Source organism: Mus pahari, chromosome 5, assembly GCF_900095145.1.
Source record: "Mus pahari chromosome 5, PAHARI_EIJ_v1.1, whole genome shotgun sequence".
In the NCBI taxonomy this organism is placed as follows: domain Eukaryota; kingdom Metazoa; phylum Chordata; class Mammalia; order Rodentia; family Muridae; genus Mus; species Mus pahari.
In genome coordinates, this window is record NC_034594.1 from 148,540,274 (window position 1) to 148,567,399 (window position 27,126).

Below are 27,126 nucleotides of genomic sequence, written 5' to 3' on the forward strand. Positions count from 1 at the left end.
AGCAGAATCTTGCTGGCATGTGAAATAGTATCTGGGTTTGGTGGCTGTTAATGGGATGGATCCCCGGATGGGGTAGTCTCTGGATAGTCCATCCTTTCATCTTAGCTCTAAATTTTGTCTCTGTACCTATATCCTTTCATGGATATCTTGTTCCTTATTCTAAGGAGGAATGAAGTATCCACACGATGGTCTTCCTTCATCTGTGTTTTCTTGATGGTCTTAGGCGACCATTGTAAAAGAATCATTTGAATCTCAAAGGGGTCAAGACCCATAGGTTCATTATGTTGTGGCTGTATCATCAAAGTGCCATTTTTCCAACATGCCAGTTATATGCCCCTATTCATTCCTTCCAGAACCTTCTTTCCTTGATATCCATCTCTTTCATATCTGCATCCAGTACCCTCCAACTCTGAGGATGAACTGTCTTTCCCTATACATGGCTTCACTGTCTACAGACTCAGTCAACTGTGGTCTGAAACTATTCATGTATAATGTGTATAACTTACATAAAATGTACATTAAATGCTGTTCTGAATAGCAGGGCGAATTTTAATGTAACGCCACTGTGTCCTAGGAAGATGTGAATCAGCTTTTTGATCAGCTCTCTAGGTTGTGTATACCAGCAGCCATCCTAGCTATGAGATGGACAGGAAAGTAGAGGCTCCACAGATCTGTGTTCTTGTAACCCCTGCTTACCCAAACAAGGGCTCCAACATTTGAGACTAACCACACTTGCAAACCAGATGTGTAAGAAAGAAAGCAATAAACTTGAGATAGGGGAATGAGACAGAGTGAGATTTGGGATGTTTTATGCAAACTCTCTGGTGGAGAGGCAAGATGCTAACCAAACCTGTAAGCATGGAGTTGTATACAGAATTGCATGTAGCAGAGAATCTGAAAGCATGCATTGTACAAATGACCCCAAGGCCTTCCTTAGGACATAAAACTCCCATCCTTTGTAGCCAATCCATTTTGAGCTCTTAAGCTTTTCTCTCAGATTCTTTCCCTTGAATGTGAACTACCTATCTCTTTTTATATTTCCCCCTTTTCTGTTTTCTTTGTTGCATGTGCACATATCTTTGTGCATATGTGCAGGTTAGAGGTCAGAGGTTAATATTTCTCCATCACTCTTTATCTCAGTTTTTTGAGACAGACTCTCTCACTGAGCCTGGACCTTGCTAAATTTGTTCAATGGCTGGTCAGCAAGCTCTAGGAATCCTCTAGACTCTCTCTGCCTCTCCAGTGTTGCAGTAACAAGTGTATACCAACATGCCCGGCTTTTTACATGGGTTCTAGGGATTGGAATCAGGTTTGCACAGCAAGCACTTTACTGACAGGGCCATCTTTCCAGCCTCAGAAATGTTCTGTCAGTTAATAAACTACTGGTGCTTCTATTGCAACTCGGTGTCTCTGCTCAGTTCTTGTACAGAGGCATAGGAACCTGGGACCACCCCAGTGGTGCCTCTGAGTCCTATATCAGCCAATACCAAAGTGCCTCCTGTAAGTGAATGGGCAAATGTTCTCTTCTGACAAAGAAAGCAAATAACTTTATACTGAGGTTTCTAAAATCATTGGTAAAAATAAAATTATGTACAAAATAGTGCACCCCCCCCCCGTCCTGTGTTCCCTATGCAGGTACTTCCTTCTTTCTATGGTATCTCTACTCTCTAGCATTATTTACCCATCCATTCCTGTGTCTGCCTTCCTACCTGTTGATCTCTTCTGGGTTATTCTTGGTCTTCCCCTTTTAGAGTCTAAGATCCCCAGGACAGTGCTATATTATCTGTCTTGTGTGCCTTCTCCCTGGTCCCCTCTTTTCCACCAGACAAAATTCAGTCCTGTTTATCATTAAGAAAATCACTGGGTGACAAACACTTTGGTAATGTTACAGTATATTGTTATATCTATTTTTAATTTTCATTGTATTTAGTTCATGTCTGCGCACACACAACAAACTCAATTTATAAGGCTTGGCAGCAGGAACCTATGTGAAATGAGCCAACTTGAAGCCTGTTATTTCTATTATCAGTGACGGAAATTTTTTTTGAAAAAAAAAAAAAAGCTTGTTCGGTTCAAAACAAATATGATAAAAGTCCAAAACGCAAGGCTAAGGGCAGGGAGAAAGCTTTAGTTGGTTGGCTGTTGATCTTATGAGCTCTTACTCCAACACAGTCAAAGGACCTGCATGTGGTTTGCAGCAACAGGGCTGGCTAATTCTCTTTGGTTATCTTCCTGTCCCTCCTTTGAAGTTAGTGAACTAATGTCATTTCCAAAGGAGACATCAGATAGTCACTTTCCAGTCTGTCAACAGGCACTCTTGAGCTGACACTGGGAGAGAGCACCACACTTATGTTTATGCTCTGCTTTCTACAGCTCTTATTTCTATCAGGGGTTATTCTGGTAGTAGGGGAACCCAGCAGACTCCTGGCAGCCCCTTGCTAGCAATGCCTGCAGATTTTCTTGAGTTCTCTAAGATGCTGCCTTGTTTAGAATTCTACATGTAAAAGCTAAAGCCCTCACCTACTAGAAAAATACATCACAACATTTAGTTTTGCTTCCAGTTGTAACAGCAGAGGAAAAAAGTCATTTAACAAGATGACCTCTTCTAGCCCTGAATTATTTTAATGAGCTAAGTGTCTAGGATCAGAGGTTGTTCAGATGGTCAGTAGGTAATTATTTCAAGGAAGCCATAGAAAACCCAAGGAGAAACGAAATAAAGTTAACTAATGGAGTGTGTTCCAGGCTGGATCCTGTAGAAGCAATCTCTTCTCAAAGGAAGAGAATGCATAGACCCAGAGAGTCAGATCTCCCAAACCAGGTACTAAGACCATTATCTTCATTGTGTGCATCAGATGGAAAGCAAACTTTTGAGTGAGAGAGACAGAAAACAGGTTTCACCCTCTGCTTCTCAACAAGGCAATCTGTTGTAGCTGCACTCGGAGATAGCCCTTGGGACTATTTTTAGGCAAATGGGAATGCCTAAAATGTAAAAGGAGTACCGAGTCCCAACCCACCATAGGAGAATAAATCTAGATAAGTCAGGCTGAGATCATTATAGTGATCCAAGGCGGAACTGCATTTCACTGACAAAGATAATCCGCGTGCTAAGCAGAAATGGTTTCAATTATTCTTTGTTAAACACTGGTAAGCAGTCTGTGGGGTACATATTGCATGGATAAAATGTTCATTGAGCATAAAGGTTAAAAAAAAAACATGCCATGCCTCTAGAACATTCTCCACAACAATAACCAGAGGGTCTAGAGTGTAGATGGTTAGTGTCCTGGCTGTTGCAGGTTCTTTGAACACCCCCTTTTACCCTGCAACCAGCTATGAGAGGAAAGTTAAGGTCCAAGCGATGGATGGCTGAGGCCATGGATAAAAATTTTGAGTCTACAGGTGCTTTTAAAAACATCAGGACTGGGGAAATGGCTAGTTCAACAGAGTGTAGCCTGTGCAAGCATGCAGATCCGGAGTGGGATCCCCAGCATTCACACAAGAACCCAGGAAGGCATCAGTGTGCCTAAAACCCCAACACCAGGAAGGCACAGAGAGAAGAGCTCTTGTGGTTCGCTGGCCAGGAAGTCTAGCCAAAGCAGTGAGATGCTGTCGCAAAGACCATAAGTGGAAAAGCAATTGAAGAATGAACACACACACACACACACACACACACACACACACACACACACACACTCACATATACCTTAATTCTTACATACTCAAAAGAAATGATGCTGGTCTTCGATCCCAGTATTTGTTATACAGCTAACACACTCTGTCATGCCTGGAGCCTGAAGTCTTTGTCATCTGGAGTAACAAGAGTGACAGAGACGCACCCACGCAGGATCTCTCAGGAGGTGTGCCCTTTCCTTGAAATCCTGAAGCTCTCCATGACTATTTAGAATGCTGAGATCAGGCTCTAAGTTAGTTGATATAAAACAGCAGGTTTTCAGGTTGTGCTTTGCCCGGGGCAACTCTATTTGCAGCATTTAGCTCCATTTGAGTATAAATACAGGCAGAATGACTATACCTCAGTGAGCACACAAATAACACCATCTGTCCTGCACCATCCATTAGGCAAAGCCTGGGAATTTGTTACTAAATGGAAAGAGGGTGCCATCCTATCAGTTTACCACAGTGAAACTGTGCCATGTGAGCACACTGGCATATTAAAATCATATCTAGAAAACCAGGCCTGAAGACCTACTGAACACACTAGACCGAAGAAAATGTGCAATACCCTCACCTGTCTTCCATAAAGAGGACAGCAATCACTGTGGGGATGACTGCCATCACTGGCCTGCCATCTGATCACCCAGTGTATACATATAACGACCCTGGAGTGCTCTACCTGTCCCAGAGTCTTCAGCTCGGTCCTCCCCTTTGCTTCTTTGGCTACCATGGTCCTGTAGCTCCCCTAGTTAGCCCAACTCAACCCAAGATTTGGTGTGACTCTTCAGTTGTGCCTCCAGCAGACTTCCAAAGAGATTTCTTATCTAATTCCTACAGAGACTTCCTTTGCTTCTGTACTAACCCCCTCTCTGCTTCTCAGGAAATGCTCTCTGTCTCTGTCTCTGTCTCTGTCTCTGTCTCTGTCTCTCTCTCTCTCTCTCATTGAGCTTTGCTGCAGCCTACTTTACTCCTTATAACCGTTCTGTAACATAGACATGTCATATAGACAGAGAAATTACTGTATGATATTTCATGTGTGGTCAGAGAGAAAATAAGACTTAGATAAGAGAATTTGTGTTTGCCCCACTGAGCCATCAAGGGAAATCTGGAAGCCTTAGCAAATTGTGGCCCAAAAACCCAATGTAGCTTATTGTTGCTTAATAAGTACGGACACTGGGGAAATACACAAACATGTCCGAGTGTGTTTCTGACCTAGTGCCCTCACGTTGGAGTCATTTCAAAGTTATGGCAAGGGCTAAGAACTTGAGATAGAATCTAACTGTATCACAGTTAGGCAGCATGACTGATTAGAAGTTAAATCACTCACACTGTCCTTCTTCTACTTGTTTAAAATTGTACTTCTGTTGGGTCTCAAAAAAAAAAAAATCCCATAGATTGGCATGATGACAAGGAAGTCTAGAAGCTGCTGTACAATAGAGAACGTTCCCTCTAACCTTGTCTTGTTTCTCTCCGAGCCACCAATGCACAGAGGCTCTCTCCTGAACTCACTTGACCCACCAAAGAGGACTATCAACGACAAGACAGGACTATAACCATGTCTGGACATGTCCATTTGCTCATGCAAATCCCATAGGATCACATTCCTTTCTGCCTCCCCAGTCCATCCCCTCTCTCTAACAATCATTGACTATTCCTCTAAAATTGCCTTGAACACCCAACTCCATTTTCTTCTCTCCTATGAGATGAGGTCTAAGCTCTCATCACGCTGGCTTCCTGGAATCTCATACTTTTTGTGACTTTCTGTTTCTCCAAGTCAGTACACTTGTTAGAGCATCTCCTCCTGTGAATCTGCTTACTGTGAGGTTTTTTTTTTCCCAGGAAGCCAGGAGAGTGCAGAAAGATTTTCCGGACTCTGGGAGTCAAACCTAGCTGCTATTTTTAAACAAATGATAAATAATGCTATTGCTTTGGTTATACTTGCTTTGAATAGGGACACATGCTGATTCTGGGCTCCTGGGCAATGGGCCTGGATTCCCAGCTACAGAATCTGTTTGTGTGTGGATAGATCACGTGGCTTCTCCAAGCCCAGTGAAAGCTTGAGAAGACACAATTTATTTAACTTTTCTTGCATATGGCTATGGTGGATTGAATGAAAATGGACCCCATAGTCTCTTAGGGAGTAGCAGTGTTAGAAGGTGTGGAATTGTTGGTGTAGATGTCTTGCTGGAGGAAGTGTGTCACTGGGGTTAGGCTGTGAGGTTTTAGGTGTGACTTAATTGTGAGATGTCACACGGCACATGCTGTTAGGTGTCTTAAATATACTATCCCAACTAACCCTAAATAAACCCTACCAAGCAGGGACTCTCAAACTCATCTACTGAAAGCCAAGGACAGCCTCAGAGACAAGAGTGACTTGGTTAAAAATGAGACCAGTATCAGACAGAGCTGAGACTCAGTGTTTATCTAGCTTCAAAGTATCTTGAGGTTCTTGGCACCAACTTTCCATCAAGTCACCCAGAACTTCCCATGCTGTGAGCTGCTAACAGCAAGTTGTATTTCATTAATGAAGATTTCTAAGTTAAAACTCGTGGGATGTCTGATTATTTATGGTTTGTCAAACCCAGTAATGGGTGTTTGTATGCAAGTACATGATTCTAAGGCAGACATATAAGAATGTGTTTGAGAAATAACTGATTGGTCCACCCACCATGAACAGATCACCATGTTCCTGAAATGCAAATGGAATCATGCCCACATTCTTTTCAAAGGTTTTCTGAAAGATTTATTGTATGCGTGTAGCTGTTTTGTTTACATGTATGTAGGTATATCATATGTGTACCTATCCTCAATAGAGGTCAGAAGGAGGCGTTGGATTTCCTGTATCTGAGGTTATAGGGGCTTATGAGTCAGCATATGCGTGGTAAGGAGCAAATGTGAGCTCTCTCCAAGATGAACAAGTCCTCTTAACCACAGAGTCAACTCTCTAGTCTCTGAAGTCTTAACTATGTAGTGGCTCCCAGTGAGTTTCAAAATGTAGCCCAGGCGTCTAAGCCTGGTCCATGTGGCCCGCTGTAGTGGTCATAGTCTATTCATTCTTCTTTTGTTCCTTGCTTGCACTCTGTGCTCCAGCACAGAGTCCAGGGCCTGCTGTCCTTAGGCTGAGCTTGCATCTCAAGTCTTTGCTAATAGTGTTTCGATGCAGTGGCCAGCTTGGCTATTTCCTAGTCACTGGATCCTTTCTGTGACTCCTGGACAGTAGTCATCCTTCAGTTTAAAACTCTTATACAGTGATGAGTGATGAATGTGTGTCTGAACTCATCCATCTCAGATATTCTTAATGATAGTGACTAATCGTTTCTCTTTGAAGCTTTAGATTTAACATCCCCTCCACAACACAGCTCCTTGATAGAAAACCCAGCCCCATCCATCAATTAAACATTGACAGATAATCCCAAAAGCTTAAAAATTCTGTAGCTATGTTTAGGCATTTTACAGATGTGTTAATGAAACATGTCATCAGCTCTCTCAGTTTTTGGGTATTTTATAAACTTAAATAGTTTAGAGAAAGAAGACATTTAATAGGTCATCTTAGATGGTTGCCTTTTTTTTTTTTAACAGATAGGAAAATTGGAAACCAGAAGTGGGTTCCTTAACTAGTTCAGTGGATATGTGAGTTTGGCTTCCCCTGACCTGGTTTCTCTTTCTTTTCATATCATCTTGCTCTTCTCCTCCATAGCCTAGTTTATAATTGATTTGACTGCCCACACTTCGTGGGTGATATTAGAAGACATATTATGTCAGGGTTGGATTCCTTCATCCCTTCTGTACTCGGCATTTAGGAACTTCAAACATTCTGGCAGTGTGCCAGTTGCCAGAAACTCAAATATCAATAAGATAAGCATTTCCAATTCCAGCAAGCATGCACTGGAGAAGAACAGACAGCTTAGGATGCAGCAATGAGAATGCATTCTCTCAATGGCTTGCAGTGACAAAAAGGGTGTGCTTCTTGACATGGCAAGCATCCCAGGGATCCAACAAGAAATGCAAATTGGATGATAATGTTTACAAAGACAAATGTCTCTTCTCCATTATTTGCCAAAGCTGTAACAGGGACCAAAAGGTCAATCAGATAAAGGAAGATTAAACGTATATACAAGGAGGCTTGTCTAGTCTCATCTGTCAGTAAAGAAGTGAAGGAAGGAGGAGGAAGAGCAGGAGGAGGAAGAGGAGGAGGAGGAGGGAGGGAGGGAGGGAGGGAGGGAAGAGGAAGAAGAAGAGGAACAACTTTTAAAGGGAGATGGTTTTAATGGAATATAAACGGTGCCATCTGAAGGTAGAATACTTCTCTCTCCTCTCTGTCTCTGTCTGACTGTCTCTGTCTCTCTCTCAGTGTGTGTGTGTGTTTGTGTGTTCACCTGTGGTGTGCCTATGGCTCCCAGAGGAAGGCACTGGGGCCCCTATTGCTTTTCATATGTGTGTGTGCTCGGGTCTCCAATCAAACCTGACTTTCTTTTTAGACTGCCTGGTTCATGAACCTCTGGCATCCTCCTGTCTCCTGGTGATGGAGTTCCAGGTGCACACTGCTCCAATGACTTTTATTTGGATCCTCGGAATCGAATCTCAGTTTGGGTGTAATTATCAATGTCTATAATTGGAAGGAGTTCCGATAGGTTCAAAGCAATATAATCAATCTATAATATATCATGTTTCCAGGCTAGACTGATGCTACTTCCTTTAAGTTAAAAATCCTTGATTCAACTTACACTTACAGCAAAGCAAGATCTAAACTCAATACTCATCTAAGAGCATTTTGAGAGATAAAAAGGCATCGATCTGAGTGTTTTGGGAGTTCTAGAATGTTCAATGTGCAATACTCCTGATGTGTTCAAACTGGGGAGGAAAATTTCCCCTCTTAGCCACGCTTCTATGGTTTGTTTGCTTGTTTGTTCTAATAACAAATAAAATAAACAACAGGACAAAGGGTGACAACCAGACTCAAGACTCCCTACATCCAGAAGTTCCATTAATGCTGTGGGCTACGCTGGAAGCATTTATTGGTTTATTGCTCTTGTTCTTTATTTTTTCTTGTTCTCCTTTTCCCTCCTTCTAAGTCTTCTTTCTTTCTTTCTGAGGAAGGGTCTTTCCCTGTAGCTCATGCTGTTTTGGAACCCATGCTTTAGCCTCTCCAGTGCTGGAATTACTGCAAGGCATGGCCAAATCTGCCAAATCCAGATTTCTAATGGGAATTTTCATGAACCTCAATATACTTATTTGACAGCTCAAAACTACTGTGGGGATGGGATGAGTTAAATGACTGGGAATAAAAACCCATAACTAACGCTAGTGTTTGTCAGTTGCAAGGGCATTCTGGCAAAGATCAGCTCTGGGCAGCATGAAAGCCCCCAGAAGCAGGGTAGCCCGAGCTTAAAACAAGGCTGTCTTCTGTGAGGCCTGTGGAGTGGAGACAGGCACAAAGGCTGCATCCAGCCAAGAGAGTGATGCACAGGCAAATACAGAGATCTGGCGTTTGTGGCTCAGGGAGCCATATGCAGTGATCACAGCTGTGGGTGGACATTGGCAAAGATGGGGAACATCCAGAAATGGATCGGACAGCAGGATGTGAGCAGAGCCCTGTATGTAGTGAAGCAGAGGGATTTCCGTGGCTTCTAAGAGAATTAACCTCATGTAGAAAAATAATCTTCTAAACCAGTGGTTCTCAACCTGTGTGTTGGAACTCCTTTGGGGATTACATACCAGATATCCCGGATATCAGGCATTACATTAAGATTTATAGCAGAATTACAGTTATGAAGTAACAATGGAACCATTTCATGGTTTGGGGCTCACCACAACTGCATTAAAGGCAACATTAGGAAGGTTGAGAACCACTGCTCTAAACCAATACTGCAACCAAATTTGGGCTCAAAAGGTGCAGTAAAAGGCTGGTGAGATTGCTCAGCTGGTAAGGGCACATCAAGCCAAGGCTGGCAACCTGAGTTTGAACCCTAGGACCCATATGATGGAGAGAAAATTGGTTCCTACAAGCTGCTGCTCTGACCTTCAGATGCATGCACACCTTTGACCTCTACCGGGATGCATGGCATAGCAACAGTCATGTTTTCTATCAATGTTTCTGTTGCCTCTAGTTAAATGTGGTTTCTCCTTGGCACATTATGAATGGCAAGATATGATCCTTGCTGTCTGTCACTGACAACCATTCTTGCCATTCGTCATGATCACCAGGTATGGCTCTCCCTATATTCAGTGAACTTTTTGAGAAATGTACACCACATTCAAATAATCTTCCTGGAGAACCAAACCGGCAACAGGAAATGTCAGCATCATTAGTTGTACATTAAGTTTCATTAAAATCAAAACTTTGAAATAATTAGCTTCTGCTGCTTCCCCGAGTGGTAATTACAGACCACTAGGAAGTGTCACGTTCACCCAGATGTCCCTTTTAAAGCACTACATGTTAAAGATAAGGAATTATTTCAAAAAAATAATCTCAGATATTTTTTAGCTAGGGGTTATATAAACATAATTTTCTGAGTATGATTACTAATAAAAATCTCTCATAATGTAGGGAATATGAATCTGATTGGACTCGATAGTGAAATAAAATGTTAATATATGCCATTATATTTGAAAGTCAAGTTTAGAGCTAAAAATTTCTGCACTAGCATATGTTTAGAGGATTCTCTTTGCCTTCACTCAGAATTAAACTTTTATCTTCTGCTTCTAATTGTTGTTGAAAGTTATTTACTCAATGCCAGTTAGAAAAAAAATCATAGTCGTAAATTATTCAATTTCACTTTAGTAGAACAGTCTCTTTCTGCTCCTGCTCCCTCAGCCTCTTAGCAATTAGCTTCCATTCACTGCATCCTGAGGTTAGCTAGTGGTTCACAAACCCTTCTCCTTCATGACACCTCCTAGTCCTGGTCCCAGGTTAATGAAGAAGGTTGCCTGTAGGGGAGGAACTTGTCATGCACACTGGTCACAACAGCCAAGCACAGGGTGCTTTAGCCACAGAACTCTGATCAATTAAGTCTTCCTGAGATGTTCTAGATTCTATTGTCATGGGCCCATGTAAATGAGGCAAGGCACAGCCACATTCCACAAAGAGCTGCTTTCTACATCACTGACAGCCAAGGCACCCATCTGTCTGGCGTTCATGTGCCTTCCTTTGAAAAACTATATTATCCTCGTAAGGGAATGGGGACGGTTATCATCCAAAGGCAAAGCTTGGTGTTGTAAAGCTACTTCTTTTTCCATAACTCTGCCATCAAGAAGCAGATGATCAGAATTCTGTCTTTTCATTATAGTCTCAAGTTGTATCATCTACACTTCGGGCTTTGCTCTCATAATCCCCAGCTGTTACCCCACAGAAAATTCCACTATGGAGACATAAGAAATGCCACACATTTTCACCCCAGTGAACAGTATAATCTCAGTAATTGAAACTTGGATCACATGAAAATTATCATCTATTTAAATTCTCAGTGCTGAGCTATGGAGTACTATGTAAGAGGGGGGTCAGGGGTAACTTGTGGGTTCTTGTTTTCAGGACAGTTTTTTAAAAATTTAGCCCTTTGTGCAATGAAAAGACCAAATGTGCCAATGGCACCAATTGAACCCAAAGGTGTCACAAAAGAACTGGTCATGTACATTCAGGACGTAGGAAAAATATAAAGACTCAAAGTGGGTTGTGACTCTGGACCACGAGTCTTGAGATGACAAGAAGGCAGGTGTCCTTGCAAGACAGTCTTAAAAGAGAAAGACAGCAGAGGACTGCCATGCCAACTGCAAGAATAGCAGCCTGGGAACTGCGGCAAGATTCCATTTTTAAACTTAAATAAAAGGTACAGGGAAGAACATTTTTGAACAATTTGCATTTTGTAACCTATGATAGGTGGATGTATGATTATCTCCTATTAGTACAATCTCGTGGCAAAAAAAGTAACATGTGGGACAAAGAAATAGAGCAAAGCAGACAGAAAAGACCATGCCGAGACACATTAATAAAAGGATAAACACTGGGGCAGCTGACTGAGCACTGCAATTCAGCCCAGAGATCCATCACAGGATAGATGGGCTAGTGAGTGGAACAAGATGAATTACAGGGAGATACTTTGAAAAGAACACGCTCTGAAAAGGGACTTGGGGAGAGGCTATCAAAACACAGAGGCGAGAGTGGAGAGACAAATACAGGTAGACTTGAATTTCTAAGTCGCAGATCTCAGCACAGGTTGCGGCTGAGCACATGGCACTGTTTCATAACACCACCAAGGGCAGGGAAGCCTACAGAGAAACTGTATGTACCTCTGTGGGATCTCAGCCATTGGAGAGTAATGTCAGTCGATCCAGTGTGTGCCACCATAGAGTAAAGTCTGAGAAGAGCCAGAGAAGCAATGAGGCAGTGAGAGGGAGAAGGGGATGATGTACAGAAGGGGAGGCTGGGACCAGCCTTCTGGGGAGCACCTACTGACCTGAACCTTTCCCCCTGCTGGGGGATGGGGCATCAGTCTCGGGAATTCAAACTCTTGGAAAAGCTTGGTCATTTTTACTAGTGGCATCAGTGCCTGGAGGAATGCAGAGAAATGGATGAAGGAGGGGAAAGAGTCCTTTTTACACCCAAATGAGCACCCAAATTTTATAGCTTGACACTGACAACAGCCTTTTTTTTTTTTTTTTTTTTTTTTTTTTTGATACGTTTCTACCTCAGTCCCCAACCTCAAAAATGAAAAAAAGTCAGGGCCAGGAAAATGGCTCAGTGGGTAAAGGGGCTTGCTCCAGAGCCTCACAAACAGAGTTTAATCCCTGCTATGAAGAGACACCATGACCAATGCAACTCTTATAAGACAAACATTAATTGGGGCTGGTTTACAGTTTCAGAGGTTCAGTCCATTATCATCATGGCGGGAAGCATGGCAGCATCCAGGCAGACGTGTTGTTGGAAGAGCTGAGAGGTCTACAGCTTGGTCTGAAGGCAGCCAAGAGGAAGTTCTCCTCTACACTGGGTGGAATTTGGGTACTAGGAGCCCTCAAAACCTGCCTTCACAGTGACACACTTCCTCCAACAAGGCCACACTTCCTAATAGTGCTACTTCCCACGGGCCAAGCATATTCAAACCACCACACCCTGGTAGAAAAAATATCAACTTTCATGGATTGTTCTCTGACCTCCACTTGAAAGAAAGCTCTGGCTCATGTGTCCATATATTTATAAACACACACAGATACATACATACATACATACATACATACATACATACATACATACATACATATGAATATAAAATGTCACAGCTCAGAGAAGAGTGGAAGAGGAAACCTCCTGTGCTTAAATTTATGTCACAACAATTCTACAGATAGGTAAGAATCCCAGGGAGGTGCTACACAACACAACTGAAGTCACACAATACAGTCATGTATATGCAAAGAGACATGCTCTCAGAAACATATCTTTAATTGATTTCATCACCATGCGAACAGCACAGTGTACTTGCAGATATGCCAATAGGCAATACCTCTTATGAGTCCCCAGGCATATCTGAATTACTGAAATTTCAAGATATGGTCTGTGATAAGAAGTGACTAGTAAAGCTGGTGTTACATCTAGGTTAAAATGAATAAGCAAATAAACAAGTACTTGCTAAGGTGCAGCCAACCCTGAGATGTATGAGTTAACTTCGACTGCATAAACAAATAGAACTCTGTTCTCTGTCCATTGGGGCACTCCCCTTTTCCAGGCTTTATTAGGGAGTGGATCAAAATGTCATACGCAGAAGTCTCCAGAAATGCAGACACATATTTTATTTGGTCAACCAGCTCTTTTTTTGTAGAATGGGGGTAGGTTGTAGAGTGAATGAAATCATTAATCATGCCTGGGGTCTGACCTGAACACCAGCCTCTCTGCAAAGAGCGAGGCCTCGGCTAAGTCCTGCTGAAAGTGGATCCGAGCAGACATCTCTCTCTTCCCTGTCCAGGCCCGTCCCTGAACTCCTCACCCACCCCCTAAAAGAGAATTTTTGTTTGTTACCTCTTACCGACATTTATTTTGGCAATTCTTCTCTGAGAGTCCATCCTCATCCTCTCCCATGATGTCCACCGCTGAAAAGATGAGCGCGACCAGAACAGCGAAGCAGCAGACCAGAGCGAAGATCACGATGCACTTCTGCTGCGACTGGAAAGGGAGAAGGGAGAAATGTCAGGAGCCTCGGGTGGGAGGATGCTGAGACTTTTCAAAACAGCAGCGTGTCCTCTGGGAATCATTACTGAGTGGCTGCTAGAAAAGGGTCACTCTACAGGTGGAAATGGGGAAAGTTTTTATATTTATTCAGCATCCTGACCAGTGCCCCCCCACCCCCCGGTGATAATAATTGTACCTGGAGTAAGACTGAGTCTCAATTTTGTTTTTTAAGGTTTTTATTATTTTTTAAATTAAGTATAGGTATGTGTGTATGCTTGTGTACATGTGAACTTAAGTGCAGGTATCCAAAGAGGTTAGAAGTATCAGATCTCCCAAAGCTATAGTTACACAATTGTGAGCCACTTGATGTGGGTGCTAAGAACTAAACTTGGGTTCTCTCAAAGAGCAGCAAGTGTTTCTCACCACTGAACGATCTCTCCAGAATCTCAATGTCATTCTGATCTGCACTTTTCTGGTGACTAACAATACTGAACACTTTCCCTGTATTTATTGGCTGTTTGTATGTTTATGTTTTATGCATGTGCATGTTTATGTACGTATGCAAGCATGTGGAGGTCAAAGGACAGCCTTGCAGATTTGGGTGTCATTGTTCAGGCACTGTTTTTAAATTTTTTTTTTGAAATAAGGTCTCTCATTGTCCTGGAAGTCATTAAATAGACTAGGCTGTTAGACCACAGAGCTCCAGCAGTCTGCATATCTCTGCCTCTCCAGTGATGGGATTACAAGTGTGCACCTCCATACCCAACTTTTTAACTATAAGTTATGGAGATTAAACTCAGGTGCTTGTAAGCAATCTACTGACTGAGCCAGCTCCCCGTTTCTGTACTGCTGCTTCTGGAAACTGTGCATTCAGCTTAGCTGCCAACATAGGAACTAGACTATTTTGATTTTACCTGTTTAAATTTTTTAGCTCTTTATGTATTCTATATACGAATCCTGTGTCTGAATAGCTGGCAAGGATTTTCTGCCTGTTCTAGGGGTCATTTCTGATGCTTTGTCAGAGCTTCCTAACTTCAGGTGAGCCCACATGTCAGTTCTTACAGTTATTTCCTGAATGATTGGAATCCTGCTATTCAGAAAGTTATTGTATGCTTGTATTTTGAGTCATTTCCCCTAGCTTTTTGTTCTCAGATTTTCAAAGTTTTAGGGCTTCCATTAGTGTCTTTGATCGCTGTATAGTCTAGATTGACTTCAAATTCATAGCCCTTTGGCCTCATGCTCTTATGTGCTGGGATTAATTTCCTACATTTCTGCTAGAAGTTGTGCACAGAAATAAACAACAAATGCTTTTAGAAGAGTTTAAACTAATAAAAACTTATTCACTCATTAAAAGCATCAGTGTAGGGAACTAAACCTAGGCAATATAATTAAACATTATGCAAAAAACAAACCTGTAGATAGCATCATTAACATATCATATCAGGTACTGAGGAGGAGCTGACGAATGAGTCCTAGTGAATACTAAATGCCTAAACTATAACAATATTGATTTGTTTCTCTTTGTTCTCAATGTCATGGCAAATCAGTAAATGAAAATTCTGTCTAATTTATTTTTTATTGGAAGTTCTCTGATGTAATAAACCTTCACATTTTCATTAAAGTCTATTAATTTAATTCCATGTTATTAAATTCTCTTCGAGCAGTTCAGCTAGTATTTTCATTTTAATTTACCAAAGAAGAGACATCCAGACTCTGACGCTTATTTCAAAATGAGTCCTTGGAGCACTGTACTTTAACAACATAAGGTCACACTAAGACTATTTCATTTAATTTCTATCTCATCAAAGTGAAAGGTTTTATTCCAATGATTGTGTAAAAGTCTCACGAGACCAAATTGCAGGTTATAAAGAGAATTTTTCATTTTAACTCCTGAATAGATCATTCCAGAAACTGGTATAAACCATACTTTCATGTTTTTAGCGAACTTACTCAAAGGAAATAATTTTAAGAAGAACCAATAGACATGTATACAATCTAAACTTCATTGATGAACTCAGCATGTGAAAAGAAACTGAAGATTGCAATAATCAGTCAAGCTTTCCACTGAAGTTCTTCTATAAATGCAAATGAGTTATGTTCTTGGTCAAGAAATACATACACTTATGCTAACATTCAAAATATTTGAAAGTCATATGTTTATGCACTTTACTTCAAGTAAGAAATAGATACGTAAGACCTCTGACTAGAGACAGAATATTATACTTGAGAATTAGAAATATTTCCAACAAGGCCTTTATATTATTTAACAAGCAGTAAGGAGTTTGCACCCATGAACACAAAGATGAAATTTAAAAATTCATGTTGCCTTTTATTATTTACAAGTTCTATTTATTTTTGAGTTTATAATATAATTATAATATTTCTCCCTTCCCTTCTCTCACTCCAAACTTTCCCAAGTATACCACTCTATTCTCCTTCAAATCATGACCTTCCCTTTCATTAAATGCTATTACATAAATATATGGTATTTATCTACACATATATTCCTAAATATAACCCACGCAGTCCATATAGTGTTAAAGCTCTTTTCAAAGCAAACTAACAAGGTTTTACAAACATAGTAAAGTTTAAAAATACAAGGCATTTTATTTATTTACCTCTTAATCACTGCAAAGCTGGAATTTCTACAAAAATTATTTTCCAAGGAAAGATGTGTCAACAAAGACTCAAAGACATTTGAGTGATTCAAAGACAAAGATGACCCAAAAAGTTGGAAATAATCTGGTTGGTTGATTCAGGTCTCTAGATTCAAATACTATAGATTTGTTTTATAAATTTAAATATTTTCCTTTATGATTTTCATTTTTTGCCTTCATTTTCTATTAAACATCAAATTTCATTATTATATTATTGCTATTAGTTTTAGTCAACAGATCATCCAATCACCAAAGTTGAACAGTTGTCTCTGTGCCATGACACAACAGACTTGCTGGGTCTGTATCATTTTCCTGTAATTCAGAACATATTATACTTTGAGTTCTTATCCTTGTTCCCAGGAAAACATATCACCTGGAAGATCCAGTGTTATCTCACTCAGTGACTTATCAAGTTGTAGGCTAATGATTTCACTGTAGAACTAAATTAGGAAATTTAAAGGATGTACTCCAAAAGGGGTTTGGGGGGAATCTTTACTGTGAACTCTACTTCATCCTCATATTTTTTTAGAGTCCTAAGTATGATACCCCTGTCCCCTTCAGCCCTTCCATGAACTATACTAATTTCCTTCCAAAGTCACATATAATGCAGTCAGCAACCTAGCATGGATCCTGCTGCACACCAGCACACCAGAGGATCGCTGAATGAGCCCTGCAAACGGTATAGCAAAAGGGAAACATTTTCATAGTGCACTAATCTAAGCCAAGGAGAGAAAGCTGGGAGTTTAGAAAGACCAAGGCAGCTAAAACTGGCAGTAGAGACAGGACCACAGAAGAGCTTCAGAAAGTCTCACTGAGTTTTGAGTTGAGTACAGATCAGCACACATATGTGAGTGAGCCACTGTAAGAGATGCCACTTGAAAGGAATGAGCAGTACAATCTTCGACCTACAATAGGACCAAAGAGAGCTAGTATTCCTAATGCCCAAGGTAGCCAGGGGAGGAAGGTATCCTATAATACATGGTAACCAAGCCCAGAAACCACATAGTGTTAAAAAAAAGATAATTATGAAAAAGTAAGATAAATAAAATATGTAAATAACATAATCTAAATGTTAGACATAAAAATGTCAGAAGGGAATTAGAGGATTAACTACAACACAAGAAACAAAGTGATCTCTATGAAAACAGAATATAATAGAAAACATTTTCCTATCAGTATCCATTCAGGAACTTTATTGTTCCAGGGGTAGGGTACACAAGGGCTCTTGGGGTTACAAGTGGAAAGGGCTGATTGGTCACAACACAGCACCTAATTATCATACGGGTGAGGAGCCAGAGTGGGACCTGTGCTGAGTCCTGCAGCACTTCCGGAGAGCTCTGCACAGGGTAATTCTTCAGATAAGGTCAGGCATCTGTGTTCAGAGACTGTTTCTTAGTAAGGTTAGGCAGAGAAAGAGAATCCCCACCGAGAAAGGTTGTCCTCCATTTCGTGTGGAGCTCGGAGAGCCATCTGGACATGGTGGACTTCATCCTTAATAGCAGAGTTTTCCAACACAGAACCAAGAGGACTAGTACAAGGCATATATGCAGCAAATTAGATGAAAATGACTCAAACAGAAGGAAAATGAAAAATTCTCATCTATTTAGTGATTTTTTTTAAAACCCCTTTTCTCATTAATGAATTGAGTTATGTGGTGAGAAACCAGTGTTCGTGTAGAAAATTTGAAGAATACTAATGACTAATTTCATTGACTTAAGATTTATGGTGCGTTCTAGCAAAGACTTAGCAGAAGTCAGCCTTTATTTGAGATCACAGAACATTCACCTAAAAGACCAGATTCTGAATTTCAAACAAGTCTCAATGGAGCAACGGGAACTGCAGTACTCCTGAATTCTAGGACTATAACAAAATCAAACATAAACCAATAAAAAAAAGGTCTCTGATAAATCCTCCAATATTTGGAATTTAAAACTAATTTGCATAAACCATGGGTTTAAAAAAAAGAAATCAAGAAAAGAATCAGAATCTTGAACTGAATGAAAATAAAAGTATACTATATCAAAACCACGTGACAGTCGACAAAATGCTTACAGAGGCGTTTACAGAATTAAATACAGAACCTTTAATTTTAACATATCACTTTAAAAATATAGAAAGGAAAAGAGTCCGTTAAACTCAAAATAGGCATGTTAGTGGGAATAATGAGATATTATGCTAAATTCAAAGTATGCAAAAGCACCTGTGTTCTAAGGACACCCAACTCAGGAATCACTATATTCCCAATAGTTTTTTCTTTTTTTGGCATGGGGGGGGGGTTTAGGGTGAATGTAATGTGCTCCAGTTAATGTTGAAATAGTCTTAATGTGGTGGGGGAAAGTCAGGAAAGCAGAGATTATTAAATCTAGGAGTCAGTAACTGTCAAGTAATTTCTTCTTATTGCAAAAACTGAGAAAAGTAGGACTGTTATAAAGAAACAGAGGAAGGAAAACTTCAATAGGCGAAGTAGAATTTGTCCAAATAAATAGTTTCCTTCACATTAGTCTGGCAGCAGTCCGGGACACTGACCAGGAGGTGATGGGGACTAGGGCCAGGAGCGTTCCTTAAACACTCAACTCTGCAGTGTTAGCTTAGATAACAGTTGAAAGTACACAATATCCTCGTCTCTCACATTCCCACTTCAAGACTTATTTTCATGAAGGGGTTTGCAAATGAGCCCATGTGCACAAATGTACAACCATAATGAAGTCCACTGCATTGTTTTGATTAAAAAGAATGAATCTGTGAAGGTAATGTGCCTGAAAACAGAAGATTTCATCCAGAGATTCCATGTGATATTTTCAGCCACTAATAGGTACGTGCATGCTTGTGAATAACAGAGAAAGATCATGGGATCAAATACAACACAATCAGTGCACATCTATGGGAAAGACAGAGGCCTGTGAGGGAAACTGAGGTACACTGTTTATGGTACACAAAGTTTTCTCTGTTTTCCCCCACTGTTTGTAATTTTATATTAGCCCCAAATCTAAACTGTCTTGCATAGCAAGATGGAAGAGAACTAGAGGTCTACTGAACTTTATCTGTCCCAGGACAAGTTATTTATCCACAATACAATGTTATTTGATAGATTGGTTGGATGATTGGATGGTTGGATGGTTAATTGATTGACTAACTGACTTTGGAGTACTGGGGATAGAACTAGGGGCTTGTGTGTGTTAGGGAAGTGGTCGGCCACTACGCTACACTTCCAGACCTCTACTATTCATTTGTCTCAATTTACTACTGATCATAATCAGCCATGGCCACTATATTTACTTAAAGCAGAGGATATACCCTAATCCACAGTTCACAGATGATAAGGGCAACTGGAAAGTCACAGACGTTTTAAACATCCAGAACATCGTGGTAAAGACATCACTGTCAGTAGGGGACTGGTTCCCAGTTATTTCTCTGTCTGCCCCTATGTTTAACTAATTGAATGACACCCCTTCATATAAAGGGAACTTTCACAAAAGACCAGTGTGGCAGTCTGCCTGAACAGCAACTGGTCCTGACACTCCCAGTGGGTTGGGCCCTGCAAACATTAAAGGCATCTCACCAGTGCCTTGCTTTAGCTTGCAGTCATTGGAGGCCCTGGGAAAGAGAAGAAAAATGTGCTTTGTTCAATTAAAAAATGTGTATCAAGCATGTAACACATATACGTTTACCAAGAAAAAGATAAAATGGATGGTTGAACAAGATGATTTCTGGGTGTTCTGGATGCTTAAAAGAAGATTTTGCAAGGAGCAAAATTTGTCTTTTGTATCCCTAGTGTTTATTTTCTTCCTTATTTTATGAAGGTAGTGTATGCATGTTATACACACATGGTAATTCACATTCATGGCCCCTTTATTAAGAAACTCTTGTTGATAAGGGCCTCACAATTGAACTGTGTGTGTGTGTGTGTGTGTGTGTGTGTGTGTGTGTGTGTGTGTGTGTTTTGCAGGGGATGGAGACATCGTTCTCGTATTGTAAGGACTGAGTCAGAGGCAGGAAAGGCTAAGTGTTTCATTTCACAACAGAGTTGGATTTTCCCTAATTCAAGTAATTCCTACATAGAATAAAGGATTCTCCTTGTGCTCACATAGCTGACAGAGCGATTTTGAACATCAGTGCATGACTAACAACACTGTGTATGTCAAGGCAAAGCAGCCAGGATTGAACAGCTAAGATGCTATACTTTCATGTTCTCAGCACTCCTCCCCTTATTACAGATAAAAGTGAGCAGCAAATGACAAGAAATTGCCAGCTGGCCTTTGATAAGCGGATGGCTGTTCGGGCAACTTGAGTTCCACACTCTGTCTTAACAAGCTGAAGAAAGCTTTGAACATTTCGAGACATCAAACCAAGTCAAGGTTCTTTCAGCTTTGATGGGGATTTATTCTGAAGTTAGATGATCACAATGGCTTCAGGTTTCTTTTCTAAGTTGTTTGTTTTCCAGTGGCCTCAAAAGTTGATAGCTCATCCAATCAGCAGGAAAAAACAAACAAACAAACAAACAAACAAAGAAAAAAACAACAATGCTGTTGACAAAAGTCAATAACCTTAATACTAAATCAAATGTAAAGTTGACTTTGGATGAAATCGCAAAGCAATTAAACAGCAAAATTCATCTTTGGTATCCTCGGCATTCATTTTCCTATTTCTTTTAATAAAGAAAATGCCTGCATATAGTACAGATGAGCATGCACTCCAAGCTTAAACAAGGAACAGGAGGGAAAGTGGGACTGCCCACTGTCGAGACCTTACCCCTAAGGACCCACAGCATCCTCTGATTAGACACTGCTAAAACCCCCACCACTACTTAGTAAGATACGACAGATTTCTAGGTTTCTCTTCACAAGGTATTATATCTTATCACCTTCATTTTCAACTTGACTGGATTTGGAATGGGCTAGGAGACACATCTGGATGTATCTGCCAGGAAAATTTCCAAAAAGTTTTAACTGAGGAGGGAAGACCTACCCGAAATGTAGATGGCGCCATCTCATGGGCTGGGGTCCAGGGTTGATTAAAAGAGGAACGAGAGAGAAAGCATAAACGAGAGTGTGGTGCTTTGAATAGATTTGATCTCCATAGATTCATGTATATGAATGCTTGGCCGTAGGTAGTGGTACTATTAGGAGGTGTGACCTTGTTGGAGAAAGTGTGTAACTGTGTGGGGTGGTCTTTGAGGTTCTAAGCTCAGGCTCTGCCCTGTACAAAAGTTAGTCTCTTCTAGTTGCCTTTAGATCCAGCACCAAGTCTGCCTGCAAGAATTCATGCTTCCCACCATGATGATGATGGGCTGAACCTCTGAACCTATAAGCCAGCCCTAATCAAATGTTTGCCTGCCAAGGACCAGCCTTGCTTTGGTCAGGGGACCTAAGAAAGGACTTGTTTGGGAGTCTTGTCAACCAGATAGCTCAGCACTTGCAGACCAAAGCCCAGTCTTTTATTTGCATATCAATTCGATCATTCACTACAGGTTTTCCTTTGTTATTCCACAAATCAGTCTCCCCTCAACCCAGCCCCTGATTCTTAGAAAAAGACAGCAAATATATTATTTTTTCTTTTTTTTCTTTTTTCTTAACATTGCAAATGAATTCAGAGATCATGCAGACATTAGGTTAGTTGGATGGGATCTCACTCTGAGATGCCATTCCTACCACACCTGGGCCTAAACACTCCCAGGCTGACTTTGGACTCAGGAATCTGCTTGCCTTTGTAAGCACAAACAATAAACTTAGCCGGGTGGGATCCTGCTCTGCCATCACTACACAAATCTCTTTATCTCCTTCCTTAATATCTTTCTGACAAGCTGGCTTATAGTGCAGCTACATCTGTTCTTTTAGGTCCATGAAGGGTCTTATAAAATTTGTTTTGCATCCTGATATTTTGTTTAGTTGAAAAATTATATATTCTTTGAACTTATATTTTCAGAGTCTTTCCCATAGTCTTAAGGGTTGTCCCAAAGATCACAGTGTTCACCATTTTGGCTAAGGACATAGACACACCCTCACCTTCTAGACTCCTGCTGTCTCTCATTATCACAGAGTAATTAACCTTGGCAGAGAGGGCATTCCTCAAGAACCTTGGCAGGGAGAATATTTCTCAATACCCTTAGCCGGGAGAATATTTCCTGAAGGAGGAACACAAGGAAAATTGTGTACATTATTATACAAGTAAGCCTCACACCTAGCAACCATCAACACTTGTGGAGGTCCACACCCTGCTGATTCTGCTCCAGGGGCTGGAACCATGTCACACTGTCACTTCCATGACCATGCAGGACTTGGCATTTGCCTTTATAAGAGTTGCTTTGGTCATGGTGTCTCTCCACAGCAATACAACCCTAACTAAGACAGAGAGCATCTGTCTCCCTGCTTCCTGGTGGCAGATGCCTTGTGACCAGCTCCCATGCTTTGACTTTCTCCTCTATCCTTTCTCCACCACTTGGAATATATTCTTGAAAGTTGTAAGTTAAAATAAAAGCCTTCCCTCCTTAAGTTGCGTTTGTCAGGCTATTGACATAGCAGCAAGAAAAGTAAACAATGATGAGTAAAGGATGCTGACCATCACAAGCAAACATCCTCATGGACGGACCCCCCCCAAAGCATCTTCCTGGCCTTGCTCCCCCATGAGATCTTTTTTCCCTAACCCACCTTCTGGCTTTCCTATCTCTCTCTCTTTTGAGATTTCTTTCTTTTTCTTAATGAAAGCATACTCTAACTTTTGAAGTATTTCGGGTTACAAAACCCTTCCCTCAAAAACATTTTTTAAATCATTCTTTGTGATTAAAAGCTATATATATATCAAATGTATGTAGTGACCAGTCATGTCTAACTTGTTTTGACATGAAATTAAAAAGATTTGACATGAAATTAAAAAGACAAATTTCATTTGTCAATGAAATTAAAAAGAAATCCCTGGGGCTAGAGAGATGGCTCAGTTGTTAAGAGTATTTGCCTCTCTTGCAGAGGTCTAGAGTTCAGTTCCCAGCACCCACATCATTCAGCTCCTACATACAGCTCCATCCCTGTAATTCCAGCCTCAGAGTAACTGAAACCCTCACCTGCCCTCTGTGGACATCCACACACATGTGTAAACAAACACACATACCCATAAATAAAGATAAAAACAAATAGGCAATAATACTAACAAAAAGGGAACCCAGTGTTCACAAGCAACACTTTAAGGAATGACTTATATTCGTCTTCTGGATGCAAACATGATTCTTGCTACTTTAATATCCAGAAAGTCAAAACACTAACAAATCTACCACAAAATGAATGAAAGAATGAATAAATAATAACCAAAAATCTATGATAGAGTTGAAACCAGAAACAAAAAAGCTCTATATCCTCTTTCATGACCTGTGCCTTTTCTTGTCACTCTTTCCAAATCAGCCATTATTCTTGTTCCCTTTCAAATCTCTCAGTGCTGCTCCATTGTCCTCTTCATTCTATGGTGCCCACACTGGCTCGCATCTACAACTGAATCTGTGCTGGACTTTCCTGCAGGACACAAGGACCTGTTGCCCCCATCTCATGAAGTCAACAGACACGAAACAGGAACATCCTTGAGTATGGGTGAAGAAAGGCATCTGTGTAGCAGAGACCAGTGGGGACACTGAGCTAGAAGGAAAGGCAGGGCTAAATATTTCAGCAGCTATAGTGACAGATGCAGAGAATCTTGTCTAATTGACTTCACCATGAGAATAAAGCATAGCCCACTGCTACTGTGGAAGCCAGCACTCTCCTCCCCTTCACCATTAATTTATCAGTCACTGTTTTCAAAGACTCAGGTAAAAATCCCATCACAAGCCATCCACACAGTTCCTCTGTTTCCATCCGTAGCAGGGCCATCCATCAGCTCATGGCAGGGAATCAGATAGAGTACAAGGAAATCTGAATGCAACCTGGGCTTCCTCCACTGGCCTTCTTACACCTATTGCTTTCTACTGGAAGCTTCCTCCACTGGCCTTCTTACACCTATTGCTTTCTACTGGAAAGGTAGTCGTGACTCGTGCAGGTCTAGGCAACATTCAGGCTGTTCATAAATCTTTGGCTTAGTTATTGAGAGCCTTGTTCTTCATCCCTTCATGCCTCCATAGCAGGGCATAAATAATTATCACTTCTTCAAAAGCAGTACAAATACCTTACAAACTCCTGACCACAGAATAAATTATTAGCCCATCATAGATCCAGAGAGAGGCAAAGAGTAGGCATGGTTTATACATTCTTCCTTTCCTCAGAGAAACGTTCCTTCTCCAGTTTTTGCCAGCTGCCGCAGGCTCTCCTTTAGAGCTAAGGTTTCCCACACAGCACCAGTAAACAGCACTTCCCATGTCCTACTCTGCTCTGAGGTGACAATCTGCTTACTTGTCATGTCATTCCCTCTTATTACCTTTCCTGGTGCCCTCTCCTTGGCCACCATTCCTGAGCAGCTGACCTTCCAGTCCAGCTTCACCATACACACCTAGTGTCTCTCCTCTCTCTCTCTCTCTCTCTCTCTCTCTCTATGGGGACAGATTATAGGATTAGGGCTGTATCCTGGCAGAGTATGCCATTTGAGGGACTACCTCATAGTGTTCTTGTAGTATTGTCTGCCCATCTGTAAAAGGGCCCCATTCTTCTCAAGAGTAGATAGGTACTGGCTCCAGAGCCTGTGGTTTTAGTCCTCTGAAAGGTCAGACTTTAGATTGATAATTTCATAACTTTCCTACAACACAATTTAATCTTTAGAAACAAACAAATAGCATAGTTGTACACACCTTTAATCCCAGCACTCAGGAGGCAGAGGCAGGCAGATCTCTGAGTTTGAGGCCCACCTGGTTTACAAAGTAAGTTCCAGGACAGTCAAGGCTGTTATACAGAGTGACCCTATCTTGGAAACGAAACACAACAAAACAAATGAACAAAACAACAACAACAATAACATCAACAACAACAAAAGATGGTTTCCATAAAAGCTTAGTAAGCACTGTCCTGCTGTTCTATCTAAAAAATGGTATTTCACATTCTGGCTAGGGCTGCTACTCCATTCTCAAAACAATTATGCGGTGGAGGCTTCTTATAACAGCTCCAGAGGTATGGATACAGATAGATGATTAAAAATCCAAAGTAAACAAAAGCAATACAAAACCACAAAATAACCCTGTCCAATACTGGAAAAGGCGTTGAAGATGAATTTCCCAAAGATGATGATATGCAATGACCAATAGGTACATGAAAACCACCCCACATCTCTAAAAGAAATTGTAAATCAAAACTATGGAAATAGTTCACACTCATTGAAAATGCCAACAGTAGACTGATAACCTGGTTTAGTGGGTAAGGCATGTTTGCTGCCAAGCCTGATGGCCTGCGTGTGGTTCCCAGAGCACGACATTGTGCAAAGAGATAAATGACCCTTACAAACAGTCTTCTGACCTCTACACACATGTCATGGCATACATGCTGTATGGCACCAGTGCATGTGTGTGTGTGTGTGTGTGCGCGCACACACATGCGCGTGCATGCACATGCGTACACAAACATGTACACAAAAGGGGCAAGACTTAAAACTAAAAGGCCAAAGGAATCCTTTGGCCTTATACACTGATGGCAGGAATGTATAAAGAGGAGTCTGGGAAACACAGTATGATGTTTTTTCCAGAAATGTAAACAGATCCATCCTATGACTCAGTAGGTGAAGTTGCTCTCCCTCCCCCCACCCTTTGGTTTTTCAAGACAGGGTTTCTCTGTATAGCTCTGGCTGTCCTGGAACTCACTCTGTAGACCAGGCTGGCCTCGAACTCAGAAATCCACCTGCTTCTACCTCTGCCTCCCAAGTGCTGGAATTAAAGGTGTGTGCCATCACTGCCTGGCCAAAGTTGCTCTTTTAGGTAAACTCATCCTCCCTTATCTACAAGGTTTTTGTTTCAAGATCCAGTAGATATATAAAGCCACAGATGCTACCACACCCAGACTATACAAACACTCCCACTATATATACATGGCTATAATAAAGTTTTGTTTTTAACTTAGGCACAACAAGACATTACCAGTAATTAATAATTGAACAATTATAACAATGTCACATGAAAAGACTATGAAAGGGACTAAGTGTTTTGTTGTTGCGTGCTTTTGTATCTTTTGATGATGTGAGAGAATATGGTGCCTCCTTGATGAGATGCAGTGAGCTGACTAACACAGGCATTGTGAAGGGTCCTTACCTTACTAATAACCTTTCAATCTTATGCCACACTTATAAACCACTTATTTCTAGAACTTTCCATTTAACATTTTCAGAACACAGTTGATAATTTGTAACTAAAGCCACAGGAAAGGAAGATTTGGCTAAGTAAGGACTAGTGTGCTGACAAAGGATTGGGTAACAGGGTTTCCATAGCAGAGCTTGAAAGACCTTTGTGGGGAACCCTCCCCACTCCAGTCTCGAGATGGTGGCACCCAAAAACCACGAATAGACCATCTTGATGTAAGCACACAAGGTAGTTTAATAACAGAGCTCTGGCCCGATATGTATCTCACGCAGAAGACAGAGGAATCGACCACGAGGCCCAAAAGCTAGGGGTTTTTATAGGGAGGGGGTCTGGGGGCTAGGGAGAATTGGCGCGGTTTCACCCGATTGGCTCATTTGAACATCAGCAAAAATGATTACACA

The 27,126-nt window shown here is 41.1% G+C and overlaps 1 protein-coding gene across 2 annotated transcripts in view; it reads right to left on the reverse strand.

The window, feature by feature from the left end:
* Pld5 (phospholipase D family member 5) overlaps nt 1-27,126 on the reverse strand; it is a 311,303-nt gene that overhangs the window by 161,467 nt on the left and 122,710 nt on the right. For both annotated transcript variants that reach the window (XM_021198311.1, XM_021198312.1), the window contains exon 2: nt 13,680-13,816. In XM_021198311.1, coding sequence (XP_021053970.1) covers nt 13,680-13,816 — 137 coding nt within the window. The remainder of the gene's footprint in view (nt 1-13,679; nt 13,817-27,126) is intronic.